Raw genomic sequence first — 19,152 nt, 5'->3', positions numbered from 1 at the left:
CATGCTGCTGGAGAGTTGGAATGATGTTGTTGTGCAAAAGACACTCATAACACTTACCAGTGACGGTACAGGTAACAGGACCGGAAGCACCTGTCTCTTCGAAAAAATATGGCCCTATGATAAATGATGCCATAAATCCACAGCACACAGTGACCTTTTCAGTATGAAGTGGTACTGGTTGATTTGTGTAGGGATTTTTCATTGCTCATATTCGACAATTCAGTGTATTGACATATTCTGTCAAAAGGGAGTGGGTTTGTCTGTCCACAAAATCTTCCGTGGCCAATTATTGTCCACTTCCATGCAAGCAAGAAATTCTAAAACACAGGTCTCTCTTACTGGCAGGTCAACAGGAAGCAACTTGTGTACTTGGGTAATTTTGAGTGGATAGCAAAGAAGGTTGTTTTGTAGGATTTTACACACTGTGCTGATGGTTATGTCCAATGTTCGGGCAATTCTCTATGCACTACACATTTGCACACCACCACTTGTCTCCTCCTGCATTGCTGTGGTCACTGCTTCTACTGATGTCAAATCAATACATTTCCTCCCTCTACCAGGTTGCAAACCATAAGAACCTGTTTTTTTTTTTTTCAAATTTCTGAATCATTTTCTCCAGATCCACGGCAGTCATTGGACTAACACCTTGTTTCAAACCCTTCAGTGTGCGGAACTTCCGCAGTGCAATGTGTGCACAGTCATCACTCTTGTAATACAGCTTTACAAGCAGAGCATGATCCTGCATTGAGACAATCATGTCAAATGTTGCAGATGCTAAAGGAGGAAAAGCCATGCTGTGTGTAAAGCAATGCTGTGTTAAAGTCCGCGTCATGTTGGAAGGCGGCCATTCTGCACATCCCCCTCCACTAGCCACTGGCAGCCAATAATATTCATTCTCTCTCCAAGTGGCTAGCAGTAACTTACAGCTAGACAGTGAGAATCTCACTCCTACATGCTGCACTGTTGCTGCAGTTCACGACAACCAAATTATTCATTCAACTGTCAGTTTTTTTTGTTTCCTTTTTTTCTTGTAGCAGTGTAGGTGTGAATGTGTATCTGTAAATGTTTAAGTGCAACTTAAAGATTTATAACTTATTTGAAAGCAGGTCTCCTACTGTGGACATTTGAAGATACAAGAACGGACTCCAGAATGAAGATGTCAGAGCTGTAGCAACCATAGAAAAAGTTGGTTTTGTGTTGTCTGGAAAGCATGAAAATCTCTAGGAACCTGTAACACAAATGGATGGTTTTTATAACAATGTTTTAAAGTGCTCCATGTGAATGATAACTGCCTGACATCACAAAAATGTGTTACAGTTATGCAGGAGAAAATTAGCTTCAGTGGTAAGGGACAATGTAAAGAATTTTAAAAGACGCTGGTTCCTGACATGTTAAGAAGAGAGATTTAGTTCAAAGAAGTGATATATGTGCAGCATGAACTACATCCCATATAAAGATTCATGATACAAGAGAAGGAAGTAGTTCAACATTGTATTACCTTGATGAAAAGTGGACCAATTACAATCATTCCAGGAAGATCCACTGGAAAATGAGTGATGGTACTGGAGGTTTTAAAATTTTCATACGAATAGGTTCTGGTATAGTTATTAATTTAATTGTATAATTTGTATAATTTGGTACAGCAGCAGAGGCAATATGTGGTATAATAGAAGTGTGTCATAGTACAGCCTTTTCTAACATTAAGGAATTACAACTTCAAACATTGTTGCCTGGAATAATGTGTGGAAAGAATAAGCAAGATTTGTATGTATATCACCCTTCAGGCTAGAATCTTAAGCAATTTGATGGAATACAGTGAAACAATAGTTTTTCAAAGTGATAATTTTGTCTTATCAGTAATAAGAGTTAAGTTTGCCTTGGCATAAGAATCTGTTACTGTGGAGTGTTTTTCAATAGAATCAATTTTGCATTGAAAAAGCAGAGCAGGTATTTATTTACTAGACAATGAAGTAATAATGAAATAATAAAATAATGAATAATGTTAGGGTCTTTATGGTTAGGGAGCCTGTCTCTGCAGCAGGGATATTTTTTGAGAATGCACTCCACTAGCTAACGAGATAAAAAAGGTAAGTAAAATAATGGAGCTGACAGACATGACTAATGAAAATGATGAATGTATAGAAACAAATGTGGTGTAACTATAGCGATGATCTAATTTTGAAGCAGGCAACATTGGGTACTGTATGTAGTGTGTAGTTCATGACACTGCAGCTGGGAATGAGAGCTTAACAGAAAGAGTAATACTTCAGTGAGATATAAGTCATATAATGCTGCAGTATCTGGTCTATAGATTATGTGAAAGCTTCTATTTGTGTTCTGAGGAATTATGAGCTTAAAGTGGCAATGCTGGAATGAAGAAAAGTAGCATTGCTGATTAATGGATAACTGTGGTGCAAGAGTGATGTGAATATTCTGACAGGTCAACTATTTGGTAACATTTTGTGATTTTGAGAGGATTTAATTTTCTGGTTGAATCAGAGTAGTGCTCAGAGTTGAATAGAGAAGTGGGGAAATGATTTGGTACAACTTCAGTCCCCTCAATTTTGATTTGAACAGTAATTAACTTATATGATGGTGACTCCATTCTTTTTTTTTATAACATAATGATTCATAAATCTATGCTACTGCACATCATAAGTTTTTGCTATTTTTTTAAATGGGAAAGAGACCCATATCTTTCAAGTTTAAACAGTTTCAGACATTTATGACTTAGTGTAATGTTTTAAAGTGTAATGTGTACCTGATTTTAAAATTTTTTCTAGTCCACACCTTTCATACTATAGTAAATTTTTGTGCTAAATGTTGTGATGTTGTGAGAACTGTGTAATGTATCTATGTATGAAGTAATGACCATTATTTGCCATTAGTGTTAAACAATTTTTTCCTTATATTTAGAAGTAAATGTGAGTGTACTAAAGTAGGGTGTTTTGTCTAATTTTTCATGTACTGTGGCAGAGTGGAATCACCTCTAAGGGAACTGACAGTAGTGCTTTTCCTTACTAACTGCCACCTGGACCTGTTGAAGGTCTGGACAACTTGGTGAGAAAATGTGTAAAAGCTCATTAAAAGTGTGAAAGTGCTTGTGAAAAATACTAAACATTGAGCAAGTGAAATTTTCTGTCTAAAACAATGAACTGCAATGTGCAGTGTAATTTAACTTTATGCAACCCATGAGGATTTATTTTTTTAAGCAAGATAGGACAGGTACAAAGTGATAGGTATCTTAGAATGTAATCCTTGTTCACCCAAAAACGACATCACTTATGATGAAGATGCCTAATTTTTATTAAAAGTATAACTTGTGGATATTTTGTGCCATTCTACAATACACCATATGTAAATATTTTTTATGAGTATTTGCATATGGTCAGTTCATATAAGTATAAATTTGAAAAAAACATATGTACTGTAGTATTAATATGATTTCTTATGTAATATTCTTTTGTGTGAGGTCACTTGTGGTCATTGAATTGCCCAGTTACCTATCTGCAATATCTATCTGGTCAATCCAATGAGGAAGTGATGTGACGAAGCAAGCTGGGATATTTTTACTTCCCCTCTTGTTTTTGCCATCTGCCTCCTTAAAATTCATTTTTTCATGTCTCCATTAACATACGTGAGTATAATCTGCATTTTGATAAAAGAGAGAGGTTGGCCCTCAGTTTTAAAGAATATAACACTAAATCTAATTTTGTTCTTAGTTTTATGTATGTAATTGATTTTCTAATTTATTTTGACTATTCTTAGTTAGCATCTTTTGTTATAGGGTGAAATCAGTAATTGTTTCATAACTTAAATTCCGTTGTTGAATTATAAACAAATATAAATTCTGTACTAATTTCAAACATTTGGAGGAACAACTAATAGCATTCTTTAAGTATTTATTTGGCTCTATTCAAAAACATTTTAGCAAATCCAGCTCTTAATTAAATACATTAAATATAAAATACACCAGAACTGTAGTAAAATGCTTCCAAAATTACAGCTTCCATCACCATCAACACCACTCTGAGCACTATCACATGAACATTCCATACTTCACAGTACTAACTGGCAGTCTGAGAGTTCTACCGTGCAACTGAGTCTTGTATCAGGGCAGTCAAGCTGGAGCTTGTCCATTACTTCCCTTAGATTTCTATGAATGAATAGGAACCCAACATATTTGCACTCCAGATGCTTACAGCTAAATGTTTCTTCTCTAGTTAATCTCTACAGTGACAGTGTCGTTTCTGGACCTATTTATGTGCAATAGATATATTTACCTTCAGATCTCACTCCATTTAATTCCCAACTTCTTGTAGACAACTTCACTGCCTACAAACACCCAACATCTAAACAAATAGCCCACAACCTGCTGTAAGATGCATGGCAGGGAGTACCAGTATTATGATTACCTTTTCCTTCCAATCTCATGCATGATTAAGTAAATATACACCCACATCTTACACATTGTAATCCAGTAACACTGTCAGTGCCTGATAGTTGAATATTGTAGTTATTTGTGCTGCATTCTGGTATAACTGATATCAAAATCTGACAACACTACTTTCATGTAAGCAAATCATGGATTTTTGTAAATTAATGCTACACTGATGAAAATTCTATAACACATTTAACACTGCAGAGAGTAACATCACTTCCAGTGGTGCACTATGGAATGCTAGCAGTATGGACATTTGATATAGTGGAAACTTAAAGTCTGGCCACAATTGTGTGTGTGGCCTGCTTCAGTGTATCATGGCACTTGATGGCAAGTAATCCTGGATGTAGCACTTTCAAAAGGTTTTCAGGCCTAGGGCGGAGCATTTCCAAAAAGTTTGTAAACTGTTTGTGTGCCACCAAGGTTAAAATATCCACAGGTCATAGACGACAGGGTTGCAGAGATGTGTACAGCCAAGCAGATGTGTAACTGACTGCCCAGGTGAAGAAAGGGTCTACCAACAGTATCTCCTCACCGACTGTTTAGCAAAAGCTGTTGCATATAGGTCTGTGCAGAAGGCACATGATTCATGCCCCCTTCTTGATCTGCTGAAACGTTTGAGTTCAGCTACTTATGCAATAAGGGTAATTGCAAATTTTGGTGATAAACATCTTAGTAAATTAGCTTACTACGCCTATTTTCATTCATTGCTTTCATATGGCATCATATTTTGGGGTAATTCATCACTGAGGAATAAAGTATTTATTGCACAAAAGCGTGTAATCAGAATAATAGCTGGAGTCCACCCAAGATCATCCTGCAGACATTTATTTAAGGATCTAGGGATATTCACAGTAGCTTCTCAGTATATATACTCTCTTATGAAATTTGTTATTAACAACCAAACCCAATTCAAAAGTAATAGCAGTGTGCATAACTACAATACTAGGAGAAAGGACGATCTTCACTATTCAAGATTAAATCTAACTTTGGCACAGAAAGGGGTGAATTATACTGGCACTAAAGTCTTTGGTCACTTACCAAATAGTATCAAAAGTCTGACAGATAACCAACAAGTATTTAAGAAGAAATTAAAAGAATTTCTGAATGACAACTCCTTCTACTCCGTAGAGGAATTTTTAGATATAAATTAAGGAAAAAAGAAAAAAAACAAAAATATTAAAAAAAAATAATAAAAAAATAAAAAAAATAAAATAAAAAATAAAGAAAAACAAAAAACACAAAAAAATTGTTTTATTAACTTAAGTATGTTGTTAAATTAACCTAATTATGTCATGTATTGGAAAATTCGACTCGTTCCACATCATTACGAAATATCGTATTCATGATCCATGGAACTAGTATTAATCTAATCTAATCTAATCTGTTCATCAGTGGCTGTTGGTGTGTACAGCCCTGCAACAATCATTTGAAGGATTTAGGCTGGAGAAGGGATACAAATATTTTTTTGTCATTCCCTTAGTGATCTCAACATTCTGGAAGGCACAATACACAAGTATGCATGTCAACCCCTACATGCAGTTCATTCTTTCCATTGTATGATGGCATCAATCTGCAGGACAGTGCAACAAGTCATACAGCTTAGTGTACACACGCGGTTCAAAGAAAACTAGGGGTGAGTTTACCATACTCCACCGGCCACCAGATCCCACAGATTTAAACTCAACTGAGAATCTGTGGGACCACATCAATAGGGCTGTTCATGCCATGGATCCACAGCCAAAAAATAGCTGACCATGGCACTAGAGTCAGCATGACTGATGGGGATCCTGTCTTTACCCTCTAGAACCTCACTGACTCTCTTTCTGCAAAGAGTGGTTATTCAGACTTTTGACAGGTAGTCACATTAATGTGACTGGACCATCTAATTTATTTGAGGAGTCACTGACATTAGGTCACATTCTGTTTATTTGAGGGATGGTTGGATTTTAACATTTTGTCTCTGTTGATATCTAATTCCCATCACACCAAGGTGTACCTACAGCAAAAACAGGTGTTAGCTAAAAAATAATACTGCCACCCATCAAAAGAGTTTTTGGGTCACTGTGGTACAGCTAGCTTAGACTCCACAGTTATGAATCTACTACTATGGCTAGTTGGGATACAATTGCATTTTATAGTATGAATCTGCTGCTAAAACCTTACTGATTTCAGCATGGAACCTGCTGATTGAATCTATTGAAGCTACAACTATTATAACCACTAGCTTGAAGCAACCTTACAGGTCATCAGAAATTATTTAGGAATCACTAGGAAACATTTGACGTGTTTGTCAGTCTTTTATGTATATTGAGGTGTAGGACACTTGCAGTCCAAATTGAAAGGGCCACTCTGCAATGTCTAGAGCTATTTTCGACACTTGTAAATACAAGACTTCCATGCTACTTCTGTTGAGTGAAAAGCAATGGATAACTGAAATCTTTTGTGTCCAACAGACCAGTCCATTACTGCTCTGTCAATTTTACTTCAACTTATGGACCTAAGGAGAATTGTATGGTGTTAAAGCACCATCAACATGTTCGCATTCAGAAAACATTTCAATAAGAAATCCTCTAGATGTGTTGTATGTCCTATGTATTCTGTAAAACAAAGTTTTGGTGAGGTTCTGTCTGCATGCATATGTTTCTCTAGCCATTTGTTTGACTTGAAAGGTGAATCAGCAGCTAAATATGTAAACATAATGTACTTAAGTGATGTAGGACCACTAAATATGTGAAATTGCGTGAAACATATCAAACTGTTATGATTATTATCATGAAAGGCTTTCACAGTTAGGGTTGAGTCATTCTTTAGCTTCATAAAAAAGAAATGGAAGACTTAGATTCCTTGGAAACATTAACAAGCCATTATATCACTAGCACCAGTACTCATCAGAAATGTGTCTGAAACACAGCTTCATAGTGGTTGTGGTTTTGGATCTGTAGCAGAAATGAGAACACCTTAACATGATAGTTACATGGACACTACTGCCACATGTTAGAACTACATGTACTAATTTCCATCTGTTCCACTAGCTGTGTTTTGCTCTCTTACAGGTGACATGAAAGTTGATGGTGTTAAAACTAACAGAATGCACTGAGATCATCCTGGTATTAGGAAAGAATAATAACTGTGTTATCACAGAGGACTTCAACCAATACAAGCCAGACAGACAATCCATCACTCACAGTGTGGAGGTGAAACTGTAACTGCCCTACAATTCCTGATATACACTGTACCCGGCCACAATTATATGTACTTAAGTTATCGGAAAGCACTGATTCCAAGGAAAATCAACCACAATGATGTTAATAAGACAAGTGGATGCACTGCCATGATAATGAATGATTGCAGGCAAGATTTATCATTAATGAGAAAAATGCAGACTAATGAAATTTTAATGGTTTAATAAAATAAGACACTCACCAACCCTAAAGCAGATAATTTACTCATGAAATCAGGAAGATCAGGAAGCTACTTCTAAAATATGGTTTCCAGTATATGAGAGCTGAAAAGTAGTGCCTTCAAATTTTTTATTTGTAAACTCTAGAAACTTTTTAAATAAAATGAACTTTATTAGGCCTAACATTATTTATTTTTATTCTTCAAGCCTACATATTTATTTCTCAGTGTTGTCGCCCAAGTGATAAACACTTTTCTCCTAATGAGGGACCAGTTTGTTGGGACTGTATGTAGACTGATGAAAGGAAATTCAAGGCATCAGATTGTCACAGATGTTGCAGTGCTTGTGTGTGGTCAGTCATTGTCATGCTGAAGGGAAGGTGCTCCATGTGTGGGTGAACTCTAAGAATTCGTGCTTTGTTTTCTGTGGGTCTTGCAGTACATTGCAGAGTTTAAGATGGTGCCTTTAGACACGAATTCCATATACAGCATGCCCTTAACATCCCAAACACTGTGAGCATGACTTTGCCTGCTAGCGGATGGAGAATTGTAGGGCTGCCCCCATCCTTTTAATAGGTCATTCATGTACTACATGAAGGAAGCTATTACTAAGATAGTTTAGCACATGTGGCATGCACATGTAGGTTTCTTAGGATAAAGAAATATCTCCAAGTGCTCTATAAGACATGTTCTGATTTGAGAAAAAGAAGAATACTGCCCCAGTAATTAAAGAGAGTAGCATTTGGCATGGCAGTTTGGAGAAATAAAACATTAATACATTATTTGTTAACTGGAGGAGCATCTACAAATAGGTCCCAGAACTAGTCTGACTTATATACCATAACAATGCCCAAATAATAGGTATTACGGACAAAACATAGCTGAAAAAATGTTAACAGGAGTGAGATTCTAAACCCATTGGAATGTATATTGCAATGATAGGTTTAATGCCGATGGTGGAGGCGTGTTTCAAAAAAAAATGCGACAATGTCTAGTGAGGTCCATATACTGTAGATTTTGAATGAGAAATAATTTGGATGAAGATAAGTGTAAAAGGTGGCTCAAACACGATCATCGGATGATTTTATACATCACCATGCTTCAGAAATAGTAGTGGCGGAAAATCTGAGGAAAAACTTGGGCAATATTTCGTGCAATTTTCCTGGTAATGTTATAGTGTTGGGTGGAGATTCGAGTGCAGGCCTACCAGGTAGGGTGAGTAGTAGGGACAGGGAACCATGTGAAACTGTTCGGAATGCCTTATCAGAGAACTACCTTGAGCAGGTAACCAGAGAACTGACTAGTGAAGGCAACATATTAGATGACCTTGTCACCAACAGTCCCGAACTTTTCAACTCAGGTGTGGAACAGGGTATCAGTGGAACAGGGTATCAGTGCTCATATGGTAGCTACACCATCACTGAATTATGCTATAAATAGGCTTACTTGAGCAGTCAACATAAAAGTTTCATCTCCAGCACTGACAATGTTGAGCATCAATGGACAAAGTTCAAAAGTATTGCACTACAAGCTTTATACCCGCATGTGCCGAGTACAATTGCGAGGAATGGAAAAGACTCGCCGTGGTTCGGCAGCTCAGCACCCGTGTTAGAATGCTATGATGAAAGCAAGAGAGCATCACTGCAAATTCAAATGTAGCCAAAGCTGCTCAGACAGATAAAACCTGAGCAAAGCCAAAGTCAGCGTAAGAAGTGCCATGTCTGAATTGTTCAACAACTTGGAAAAACAAAAAATGTTCAAATGGCTCTGAGCACTATGGGACTTAACATCTGAGGTCATCAGTCCCCTAGAACTTAGAACTGCTTTAACCTAACTAAGGACAGCACACACATCCATGCTCGAGGCAGGATTCGAACCTGCAACCGTAGCAGTCACACGGTTCTGGAGTTCGAGTCTCGGTCCGGCACACAGTTTTAATCTGCCAGGAAGTTTCATATCAGCGCACACTCTGCTGCAGAGTGAAAATCTCATTCTGGAAACATCCCCCAGGCTGTGGCTAAGCCATGTCCCCGCAATATCCTTTCTTTCAAGAGTGCTAGTTCTGCAAGGTTCACAGGAGAGCTTCTGTTAAGTTTCGAAGGTAGGAGACGAGGTACTGGCAGAAGTAAATCTGTGAGCATGGGGCGTGAGTCGTGATTGGGTAGCTCAGTTGGTTGAGCACTTGCCCGCAAAAGGCAAAGGTCCCGAGTTCGAGTCTCGGTCCAGCACACAGTTTTAATCTGCCAGGAAGTTTCATGCTTGCCATTATTATAGATGATGTGCCCCATACGAATAGCAAAATTCTGGAAGACTCACTGAAGTTTCGGAACATCGATGCTGTCAATGACCTCCTGAATGGCTGTTTTCAGCTCAGCAACGGTTTTGAGGTTATTGCTGTATGCCTTGTCTTTAATATAGCCCCACAGAAAGGATTTGACTGTGTTCAGATCCGAAGAAAATGACAGCCAATCGACGCGCATGCCAATGGCGGACCCCAAAGTGGTTCTCAAGGACATCAAAAACTCTCCTGCTTCGAAGGAGTCGAGCTCCGTCTTGCATTAACCACATCTTGTCGAAATCAGGATCACTTTGGATAATGGGGATAAAATCATCTTCCAAAACCTCCTACGCACCGTTCGGTAGTCACCATGCCATCAAGGAATATCGCACCAACTATTCCATGATTGGACATTTCACACCACACAGTCACCCACTTAGGGTGAAGAGACTTCCCGCTCGCGAAATGCGGATTCTCAGTCCCCCAAATGTGCCAGTTTTGCTTATTGACGAACTCATCCAAATGAAAGTCGACTTCCTCGCGAAACCAAACCACTCTAATTCCCATCATGGCCCGCGTCCTACAGTGCAGTTTGAATGTCCATCGTAAACCGTTCAGAGGTTATGATGATTTCGTTTGATATAGTTCAATAACTGCCGCTCTGTGGTCTGCCTAAGGAGCTCGCCCACCTAAAGTCAGTGTTCAGGAAAATGATTACTGTACCCGGCAGATTAATAAAAATGGTTCAAATGGCTCTGAGCACTATGGGACTTAACTTCTGAGGTCATCAGTCCCCTAGAACTTAGAACTACTTAAACCTAACTAACCTAAGGACATCACACACATCCATGCCCGAGGCATGATTCGAACCTGCAACAGTAGCTTAACGCGGTTCCAGACTCAGCACCTAGAACTGCTCAGCCACCCCAGCCGGCCACAGATTAACAGGACACTATCAGTTAAAACCGGCAACCAGGAAGCGGATGAATAGAACACGCTGGCAAAATCCTTAGATTTTCTTCCTTTTCTGCGCAACATTTTGCTTGAGATGCAAGAATTTCAGGTGACAGTGGTTTCTACGCGTGGTCTAAGATACAGACATTCCGGGATCAGTGAAGGACGGATGATCAGTTATTGCGAAAGACCCGATTTTACAAAATACCTTACCAATGGGTTATGGCTTACATAGATCAGACCACATGCACCATGAAAGAATGCTGCAGTTGAGAAAACAGAAGTAGAGGACATAAAATGCAGACTGGCAATTTCAAGAAAAGCATTTCTGGAAAAGGAAAATTTGTAGATTTTTGTTGTTGTTGTTGTTGTTGTTGTCTTCAGTCCTGAGACTGGTTTGATGCAGCTCTCCATGCTACTCTATCCTGTGCAAGCTTCTTCATATCCCAGTACTTACTGCAGCCTACATCCTTCTGAATCTGCTTAGTGTATTCATCTCTTGGTCTCCGTCTATGAGTTTTACCCTCCACGCTGCCCTCCAATGCTAAATTTCTGATCCCTTGATGCCTCAGAACATGTCCTACCAAACCGGTCCTTTCTTCTTGTCAAGTTGTGCCGCAAACTCCTCTTCTCCCCAATTCTGTTCAATACCTCCTCATTAGTTATGTGATCTACCCATCTAATCTTCAGCATTCTTCTGTAGCACCACATTTCAAAAGCTTCTATTCTCTTCTTGTCCAAACTATTTATCGTTCATGTTTCACTTCCATACAAGGCTACACTCCATACAAATACTTTCAGAAACGACTTCCTGGCACTTAAATCTATACTCGATGTTAACAAATTTCTCTTCTTCAGAAACGCTTTCCTTGCCATTGCCAGTCTACATATTATATCCTCTCTACTTCGACCATCATCAGTTATTTTGCTCCCCAAATAGCAAAACTCCTTTACTACTTTAAGTGTCTCATTTCCTAATCTAATACCCTCAGCATCACCCTTTTTAATTCGACTACATGCCATTATCCTCGTTTTGCTTTTGTTGATCCATTTCGTTCAACAGAATTACAATGTCATCGGCGAACCTCAACGTTTTTATTTCTTCTCCATGGACTTTAATACCTACTCCGAATTTTTCTTTTGTAGATATTGATTATAAATTTAAATGTTCGAAAGTATTTTATAGAAGCATTTGTGTAAAATACAGACTTGTATTTAAGTGAAACGTGAACGATAAACAATCTGCCAAGAAGACAATGGATGCTTGCGAAACGTCTTGCTTGAAGAATGCTGAAGGTTAGACATGTAGGTATTATAACCAAACAAGAGATTCTGAAGCAAATTGAGGAGAAAAAGGAAATTTTGGCACAATTTCTGAAGGAGCTGGCTGACGGGCATATTATTAGGCTTCAAGCAATCAGTTTCATTCCTGATTGCATAAGGAAACCAAGACTTAACTACGGTAATCAGATTCGAATCGATGTAGGATGCAGTGGGTATGTATAGTTGAAAAGAATTACACAGGATAGGCTAGCTTGGAGCGCTGTTTCAACACAGTCTTCAAGCCGAGGCCCACAACAAACAAACAGTAAGACGAACCCAGCGCAAATAGCAAAACCTTTCATTAGCTAGGGCAGTTGCGTATTTATTGCCAGAATATTTGTTCAATATAGATATATAAGAATATACAGCCTACAGTTGCAGGTTAACTTCATCGTTTACCTAGGTTTCAACGTTAGTAATAACGTCTTCTTCAGAACATAAAATATTATTTAAATGTTTGCCTAAAACAAGCCATGTCCTAAGTCAACTTTATGAAACTTGATGCATAACCATAAGGTTTTGTCACTTTTATTAAACAAGCTGTAGCAAATTCACTTTAAGCCCGTTGTATGGGCCTCGTCGTGTGACAAGTTGACTTAGGACATGGCTTGTTTTAGGCAAACATTTAAATAATATTTTATGTTCTGAAGAAGACGTTATTACAAACGTTGAAACCTAGGTAAACGATAAAGTTAACCTGCAACTGTAGGCTGTATATTCTTATATAAACAATATCAGTTGCTGTCGCTGCATAAAAATGTTAAAAATTATGTTCAATATAGACTCTAGAACATGTCATTTGTGATGTATTTGTGTATACATCTCTATTACTCACCGCAAAACAGCTTTATACACCGCTCAATCGAGAGAAGCGATGAGGTCTTCTTGGTGTTAACACTCTCTGTACCAGGCCTATTTTATGCACCCGTCCCTAGAAACCGGGCAATTTTACCAATATTAAAAAAATTACTGCATCAAATCTACTGTTTGGATTGTGGCAAATTTGGTACCATCTTGAAGCTGCACATTTCTACTTTAATTCTGAGTGAAAGAAACTACTTTACAATGCACAGCTTTAAGGTACAGTTATAGAAATCACTTAGATGTTTTAAGAATTTAGAAAAAGTCATACGAATAAGGGAATACAATTGTGATTTATTTTTAACCAAAATTGTGGCACTACATTACATGTTTCTGATAGTATACAGTATTACATATAAATTTCACACAGAATCATATTGTTTTTTAGTGTGGAAAATTTTAAAGCAAGGTTCCAGGCAGAGTGCAACGCCACACTGTTCACATTCGTATCGTGTCTCTTTGCGAGAAGCCTTGCCACTCTGTTTCTTGCTCCTGGAACTGCACACGTGACACACACGAGCAGCATACTTCTTAGTAGTTGCAGGTATGTGCTGCAAAAAATGTCTCTTTGTTAGCCGACCTACAGTTCCTTCATTTCTTGGAATGAATTCAAGTGTGTCGTCTTCAACAAGCTGAACTGCAAGCACTGTTATAAAGTCTGTTATTGTAATTTTCTTCCTGTGCACTGCATTGTACAGCCAAAATGCATTTGATACTCCCATAAGCAGCAAATGGAAATATAATTTTCGCCACCATTTCACAGTTCTGTGCTGGAACGGATTGTACTGCAGGCGTTGGTCTCCAATATCCACTCCAATTTTATTGAGGTTGTAATCAAGTACCTGAAGTGGTTTCAATACTACAGACCCATTTCTCTTAGTATGCGTACCAAATGTTGCTTGATGCCTTGTAGACAATGTATACACATCTCTCTTATCTTTCCACTTCATTGCCAATACATTATCTTTACGCCGAAAAGACATTTCGCCCTTTTTCAGCGTAGCAGATACTAAATCTTTAGGCAATCCTTTCCTGGATTTGTTCACAGTACCAACAGCTCCAGTGCCTTTCTCTGCCAGTTGCTGAAATAGCTCTGGACTGGAATAAAATCGATCTAAATACACAGTGTGGCCTTTGTTCAGCAAGCTGCTGTCAGACAACAATCGCAAAATAACCGCAGACGAAGAATTGTCAACAATATGCTTACCAGCATAAACTTCAAAATTTACAACATAGCCACTACTGGCTTCAGCAACAGCATATACTTTCAGTCCATACTTATGAGGCTTATTTTGCATGTAAACACGGAAACTCACACGACCTCGAAATGGGCAAATTCCTTCATCAATTGTCACTTTTTCTGAGGGACGATATGCCTGGATACATCGCTCCTTCAAATTATTATAATATGGCAAAACTTTGTAAAGTGGATGAAATCCATCTTCGCCTGGTTTTTTCTGATTTGAATTGTCAACAAGATGCAAGCATGACAGTATCTGAGTGAAACGCAAACGGCTCATGACATGGGGACAAAAGTTACAACTAAGAACAGGATTAGTGCTCCAATGGTCCGCAATTTTGGGCTTTTTCGAAACACACATGTGGAAAATAATACCCAAGAAACGCCTCATCTCACTTATAGTCACTGGCTTCCACGAACTCAAAACTGAATGGGGCTTCAGATTATTTCCTCTTCTTTTCTTCTGTATTGTCTGTGATGCATACAAATTTGTCTGTCTCTTGAGTTCATTTACGTCACTGTCAGTAAGGAACACTTTACTGCAATCCAGTACAGAACTCGACTCATCAATATCCACTAGTATCTGCCTGGGTGTCGTGTTGACAGGCAGAGGTCGGTAGGTGTCAACTGCAGTCCACTCACTGTCTTTCGGATACGGCACAGCTGCTGGATTTGAAGCAACACCTTCAACATCATTCTCGTCTTCATCTGAAGACAAACTGTCATCAATCTCGTCTTCTAAAAAGAATATCACATTATGTGTAACTACATACATCGTTTACACATGTTCAACAGATATGTGCGTACTGCACAATTACGTGGAAAATTCGGAAATACGTACCTTCAAACACACCATTGCATTCAGAATCGTCTGAATCACTCTCTACATTATCCAGAGTGTCGCTATGATTGATCAAATCCGCAATTTCTGCGTCTGATAAACCGCGCCGAAACATGATGACAAACAACTGAATGATATACAGACTGAGAACGCAAAGATAAGTTTTAACATGAATTACAGCGCTGCCGTGACATCTATGGACGCATTTTGTTAATAAACATCTGAAAAACGTATAGCGCTGGCCAAACCCGTAGAAATAACGTTGCAGTGTTTTGAATGAAATTAAATGTAGCGGCCCGTAAATTTTACGGGCTTGGTGATTTTCGCGCGATCCCAGGCCCGTAAATTTTACGGGCTTGGCGCTTAGAGTGTTAAGCCGGCTCTCAGGATCTGTTGCGTATTGTTACCGAGCGAGGTGGCGCGGTGGTTATGACACTAGAATCGCATTCGGGAGAACGACTGTTCAAACCCGCGTCCGGCCATCCTGATTTAGGTTTTCCGTGATTTCCCTAAATCGCGTCAGGCAAATGCTGGGGTGGTTCCTTTGGAAAAGGGCACGGCCTATTTCCTTCCCCATCCTTCCCTAGCCCGAGCTTGTGCTCCGTCTTCGTCGACGAGACGCTAAACACTAATCATCTCGTCCTCCACTGTATTGTCTGGTCACTGACACTGCAACAACTTCACTTACAAGGGAACCTCCCCATCGCACCCCCCTCAGATTTAGTTATAAGTTGGCACAGTGGATAGGCCTTGAAAAACTGAACACAGATCAATCGAGAAAACAGGAAGAAGTTGTGTGAAACTATGAAAAAAATTAATAAAATATACAAACGGAGTAGTCCATGCGAAGATAGGCAACATCAAGGACAGCGGTAGCCCAGGAGCGCCGTGGTCTCCTTGTTAGCGGCAGCAGCTACGGAACGAAAGGTTATAGATTCAAGTCTTCCCTCGAGTGAAAATTTTCATTTTTTATTTTCAGTTTATGTGACAAACTCTTATGTTTTCATCACTTCTTTGGGAGTGATTATCACATCCACAAGAAAACCTAAATCGGGCAAGGTAGAAGAATCTTTTTACCCATTACCAAGTTAGGTGGGTCGACAACATATTCCTGTCATGTGACACACATGCCGTCACCAGTGTTGTATAGAATGTATCAGACGTGTTTTCCTGTGGAGGAATCGGTTGACCTATGACCTTGCGATCAAATGTTTTCGGTTCCCATTGTAGAGGCACGTCCTTTCGTCTACTGATCGCACGGTTTTGCGGTGCGGTCGCAAAACACAGACACTAAACTTATTACAGTGAACAGAGACGTCAATGAACGAACGGACAGATCATAACTTTGCGAAAATAAAGAAAGTAAAATTTTCAGTCGAGGGAAGACTTGAACCAAGGACCTCTCGTTCCGACTCACGCTAACCACGGGACCACGGCGCTCCTGAGCTCACATTCTCCTAGATGTTGCATATCTAGCGCATGGACTACTCAGTTTGTATATTTTACTAATTTTTTTCATAGTTCCACACAACTTCTTCCTGTTTTCTCGATTGACCTGTGTTCAGTTTTTCAAGCCCTATCCACTGTGCCAACTTATAACTAAATCTGAGGGGGGTGCGATGGGGAGGTTCCCTTGTTAGATCACTTTATAGGTCTCGGGCAGTCGCAGAGTGCCGTCGGAGAGAACAGTTAACCACATTCGATCGCCTCTGACCATGTTTTCCGTTTTATCCCTTGCCCTGGCTTTGTTGTGTATGAACCTGTTTCACGAAATCATTTCCAGCCCCCCCCCCCGCCAATAACAACAGATGAAGCCAAATGAAGCTCTGCAGACACTGTACAGATATTCCACCCTTACTGCAATAATGCCACTGCCCGAACATGTTCTGCCTCAATCAGCTGCCTCATGGTGACTGGTGAAACGTATACAAAGACACACTCGTTACTTACTAAATGGCAGAATGAGACACTGCTTATCCATATGACTCGTAGGCATAGCGCGATACGTTTCAATACTGTCACGGTATTCTAACGCATTGTGGAGGATTGTTCTCATCATTTAAACACATCGTAACACTATGAGCAACAGTATGTATACATCTTAATCACGGACGACATGTATATCGTACACTCAATCAAATTCTTGCCCCTCTAATTGTTTTGAACAGTGTATTAGGAAAAAGTTACAACTTGAATGCAGTTTTCTTATGACGACTGTCAGTAATGATAAGGTTTAATTACTGTTTTGGCCACTCTGCAATTTGTGGCGCTTTCCGTAGGACACGAATTCCTACATGAACCAACGACCGCTGGCCGAAGTGGCCGTGCGGTTAAAGGCGCTGCAGTCTGGACCCGCAAGACCGCTACGGTCGCAGGTTCGAATCCTGCCTCGGGCATGGATGTTTGTGATGTCCTTAGGTTAGTTAGGTTTAACTAGTTCTAAGTTCTAGGGGACTAATGACCTCAGCAGTTGAGTCCCATAGTGCTCAGAGCCATTTTGAACCAACGACCAATGACGGTTTTTGCGCATGGGAGGCTTTTCCGCTGACTCCAAATACCACGTTACCATTCTCAGGCCTATTAAATGATGTACTAACATCGTACGAATCTGTTTTTAATTACCGTTTGTATCGGGGACTCAGGTTAATCAAAAATAAATACGGCATTGTGGCAAACAAATACAGAATCAACCATTGTATCATTACATCTAAAATGGTAACTGTGAAGCTAATTATTATAACTGGTCCTCCGTAACTACTTGCTAAACTGGGCTCAGTGAGAATGCTCGTCTATTATGACATATTGTCCTTCAGAGCGTAGGGATACTGAAGACGATGCATAGAATATTATACACTCCTGGAAATTGAAATAAGAACACCGTGAATTCATTGTCCCAGGAAGGGGAAACTTTATTGACACATTCCTGGGGTCAGATACATCACATGATCACACTGACAGAACCACAGGCACATAGACACAGGCAACAGAGCATGCACAATGTCGGCACTAGTACAGTGTATATCCACCTTTCGCAGCAATGCAGGCTGCTATTCTCCCATGGAGAAGATCGTAGAGATGCTGGATGTAATCCTGTGGAACGGCTTGCCATGCCATTTCTACTTGGCGCCTCAGTTGGACCAGCGTTCGTGCTGGACGTGCAGACCGCGTGAGATGACGCTTCATCCAGTCCCAAACATGCTCAATGGGGGACAGATCCGGAGATCTTGCTGGCCAAGGTAGTTGACTTACACCTTCTAGAGCACGTTGGGTGGCACGGGATACATGCGGACGTGCATTGTCCTGTTGGAACAGCAAGTTCCCTTGCCGGTCTAGGAATGGTAGAACGATGGGTTCGATGACGGTTTGGATGTACCGTGCACTATTCAGTGTCCCCTCGACGATCACCAGTGGTGTACGGCCAGTGTAGGAGATCGCTCCCCACACCATGATGCCGGGTGTTAGCCCTGTGTGCCTCGGTCGTATGCAGTCCTGATTGTGGCGCTCACCCTCACGGCGCCAAACACGCATACGACCATCATTGGCACCAAGGCAGAAGCGACTCTCATCGCTGAAGACGACACGTCTCCATTCGTCCCTCCATTCACGCCTGTCGCGACACCACTGGAGATGGGCTGCACGATGTTGGGGCGTGAGCGGAAGACGGCCTAACGGTGTGCGGGACCGTAGCCCAGCTTCATGGAGACGGTTGCGAATGGTCCTCGCCGATACCCCAGGAGCAACAGTGTCCCTAATTTGCTGGGAAGTGGCGGTGCGGTCCCCTACGGCACTGCGTAGGATCCTATGGTCTTGGC

General features: G+C 40.0%; 1 protein-coding gene across 1 annotated transcript in view; it reads right to left on the bottom strand.

Annotated features, from left to right (window-relative positions):
* Nucleotides 1–13,621: 13,621 nt before the first annotated feature.
* LOC124798782 (piggyBac transposable element-derived protein 4-like) overlaps nucleotides 13,622–19,152 on the bottom strand; it is a 75,799-nt gene continuing 70,268 nt past the window's right edge. The window contains exon 2 of the mRNA XM_047262312.1: nucleotides 13,622–15,237. Within this exon, the coding sequence (XP_047118268.1) occupies nucleotides 13,622–15,237 (1,616 nt within the window). The remainder of the gene's footprint in view (nucleotides 15,238–19,152) is intronic.

This window comes from Schistocerca piceifrons, chromosome 5 (genome assembly GCF_021461385.2).
Source record: "Schistocerca piceifrons isolate TAMUIC-IGC-003096 chromosome 5, iqSchPice1.1, whole genome shotgun sequence".
Classification (NCBI taxonomy): domain Eukaryota; kingdom Metazoa; phylum Arthropoda; class Insecta; order Orthoptera; family Acrididae; genus Schistocerca; species Schistocerca piceifrons.
This window is presented reverse-complemented; position numbering and strand designations above follow the sequence as displayed.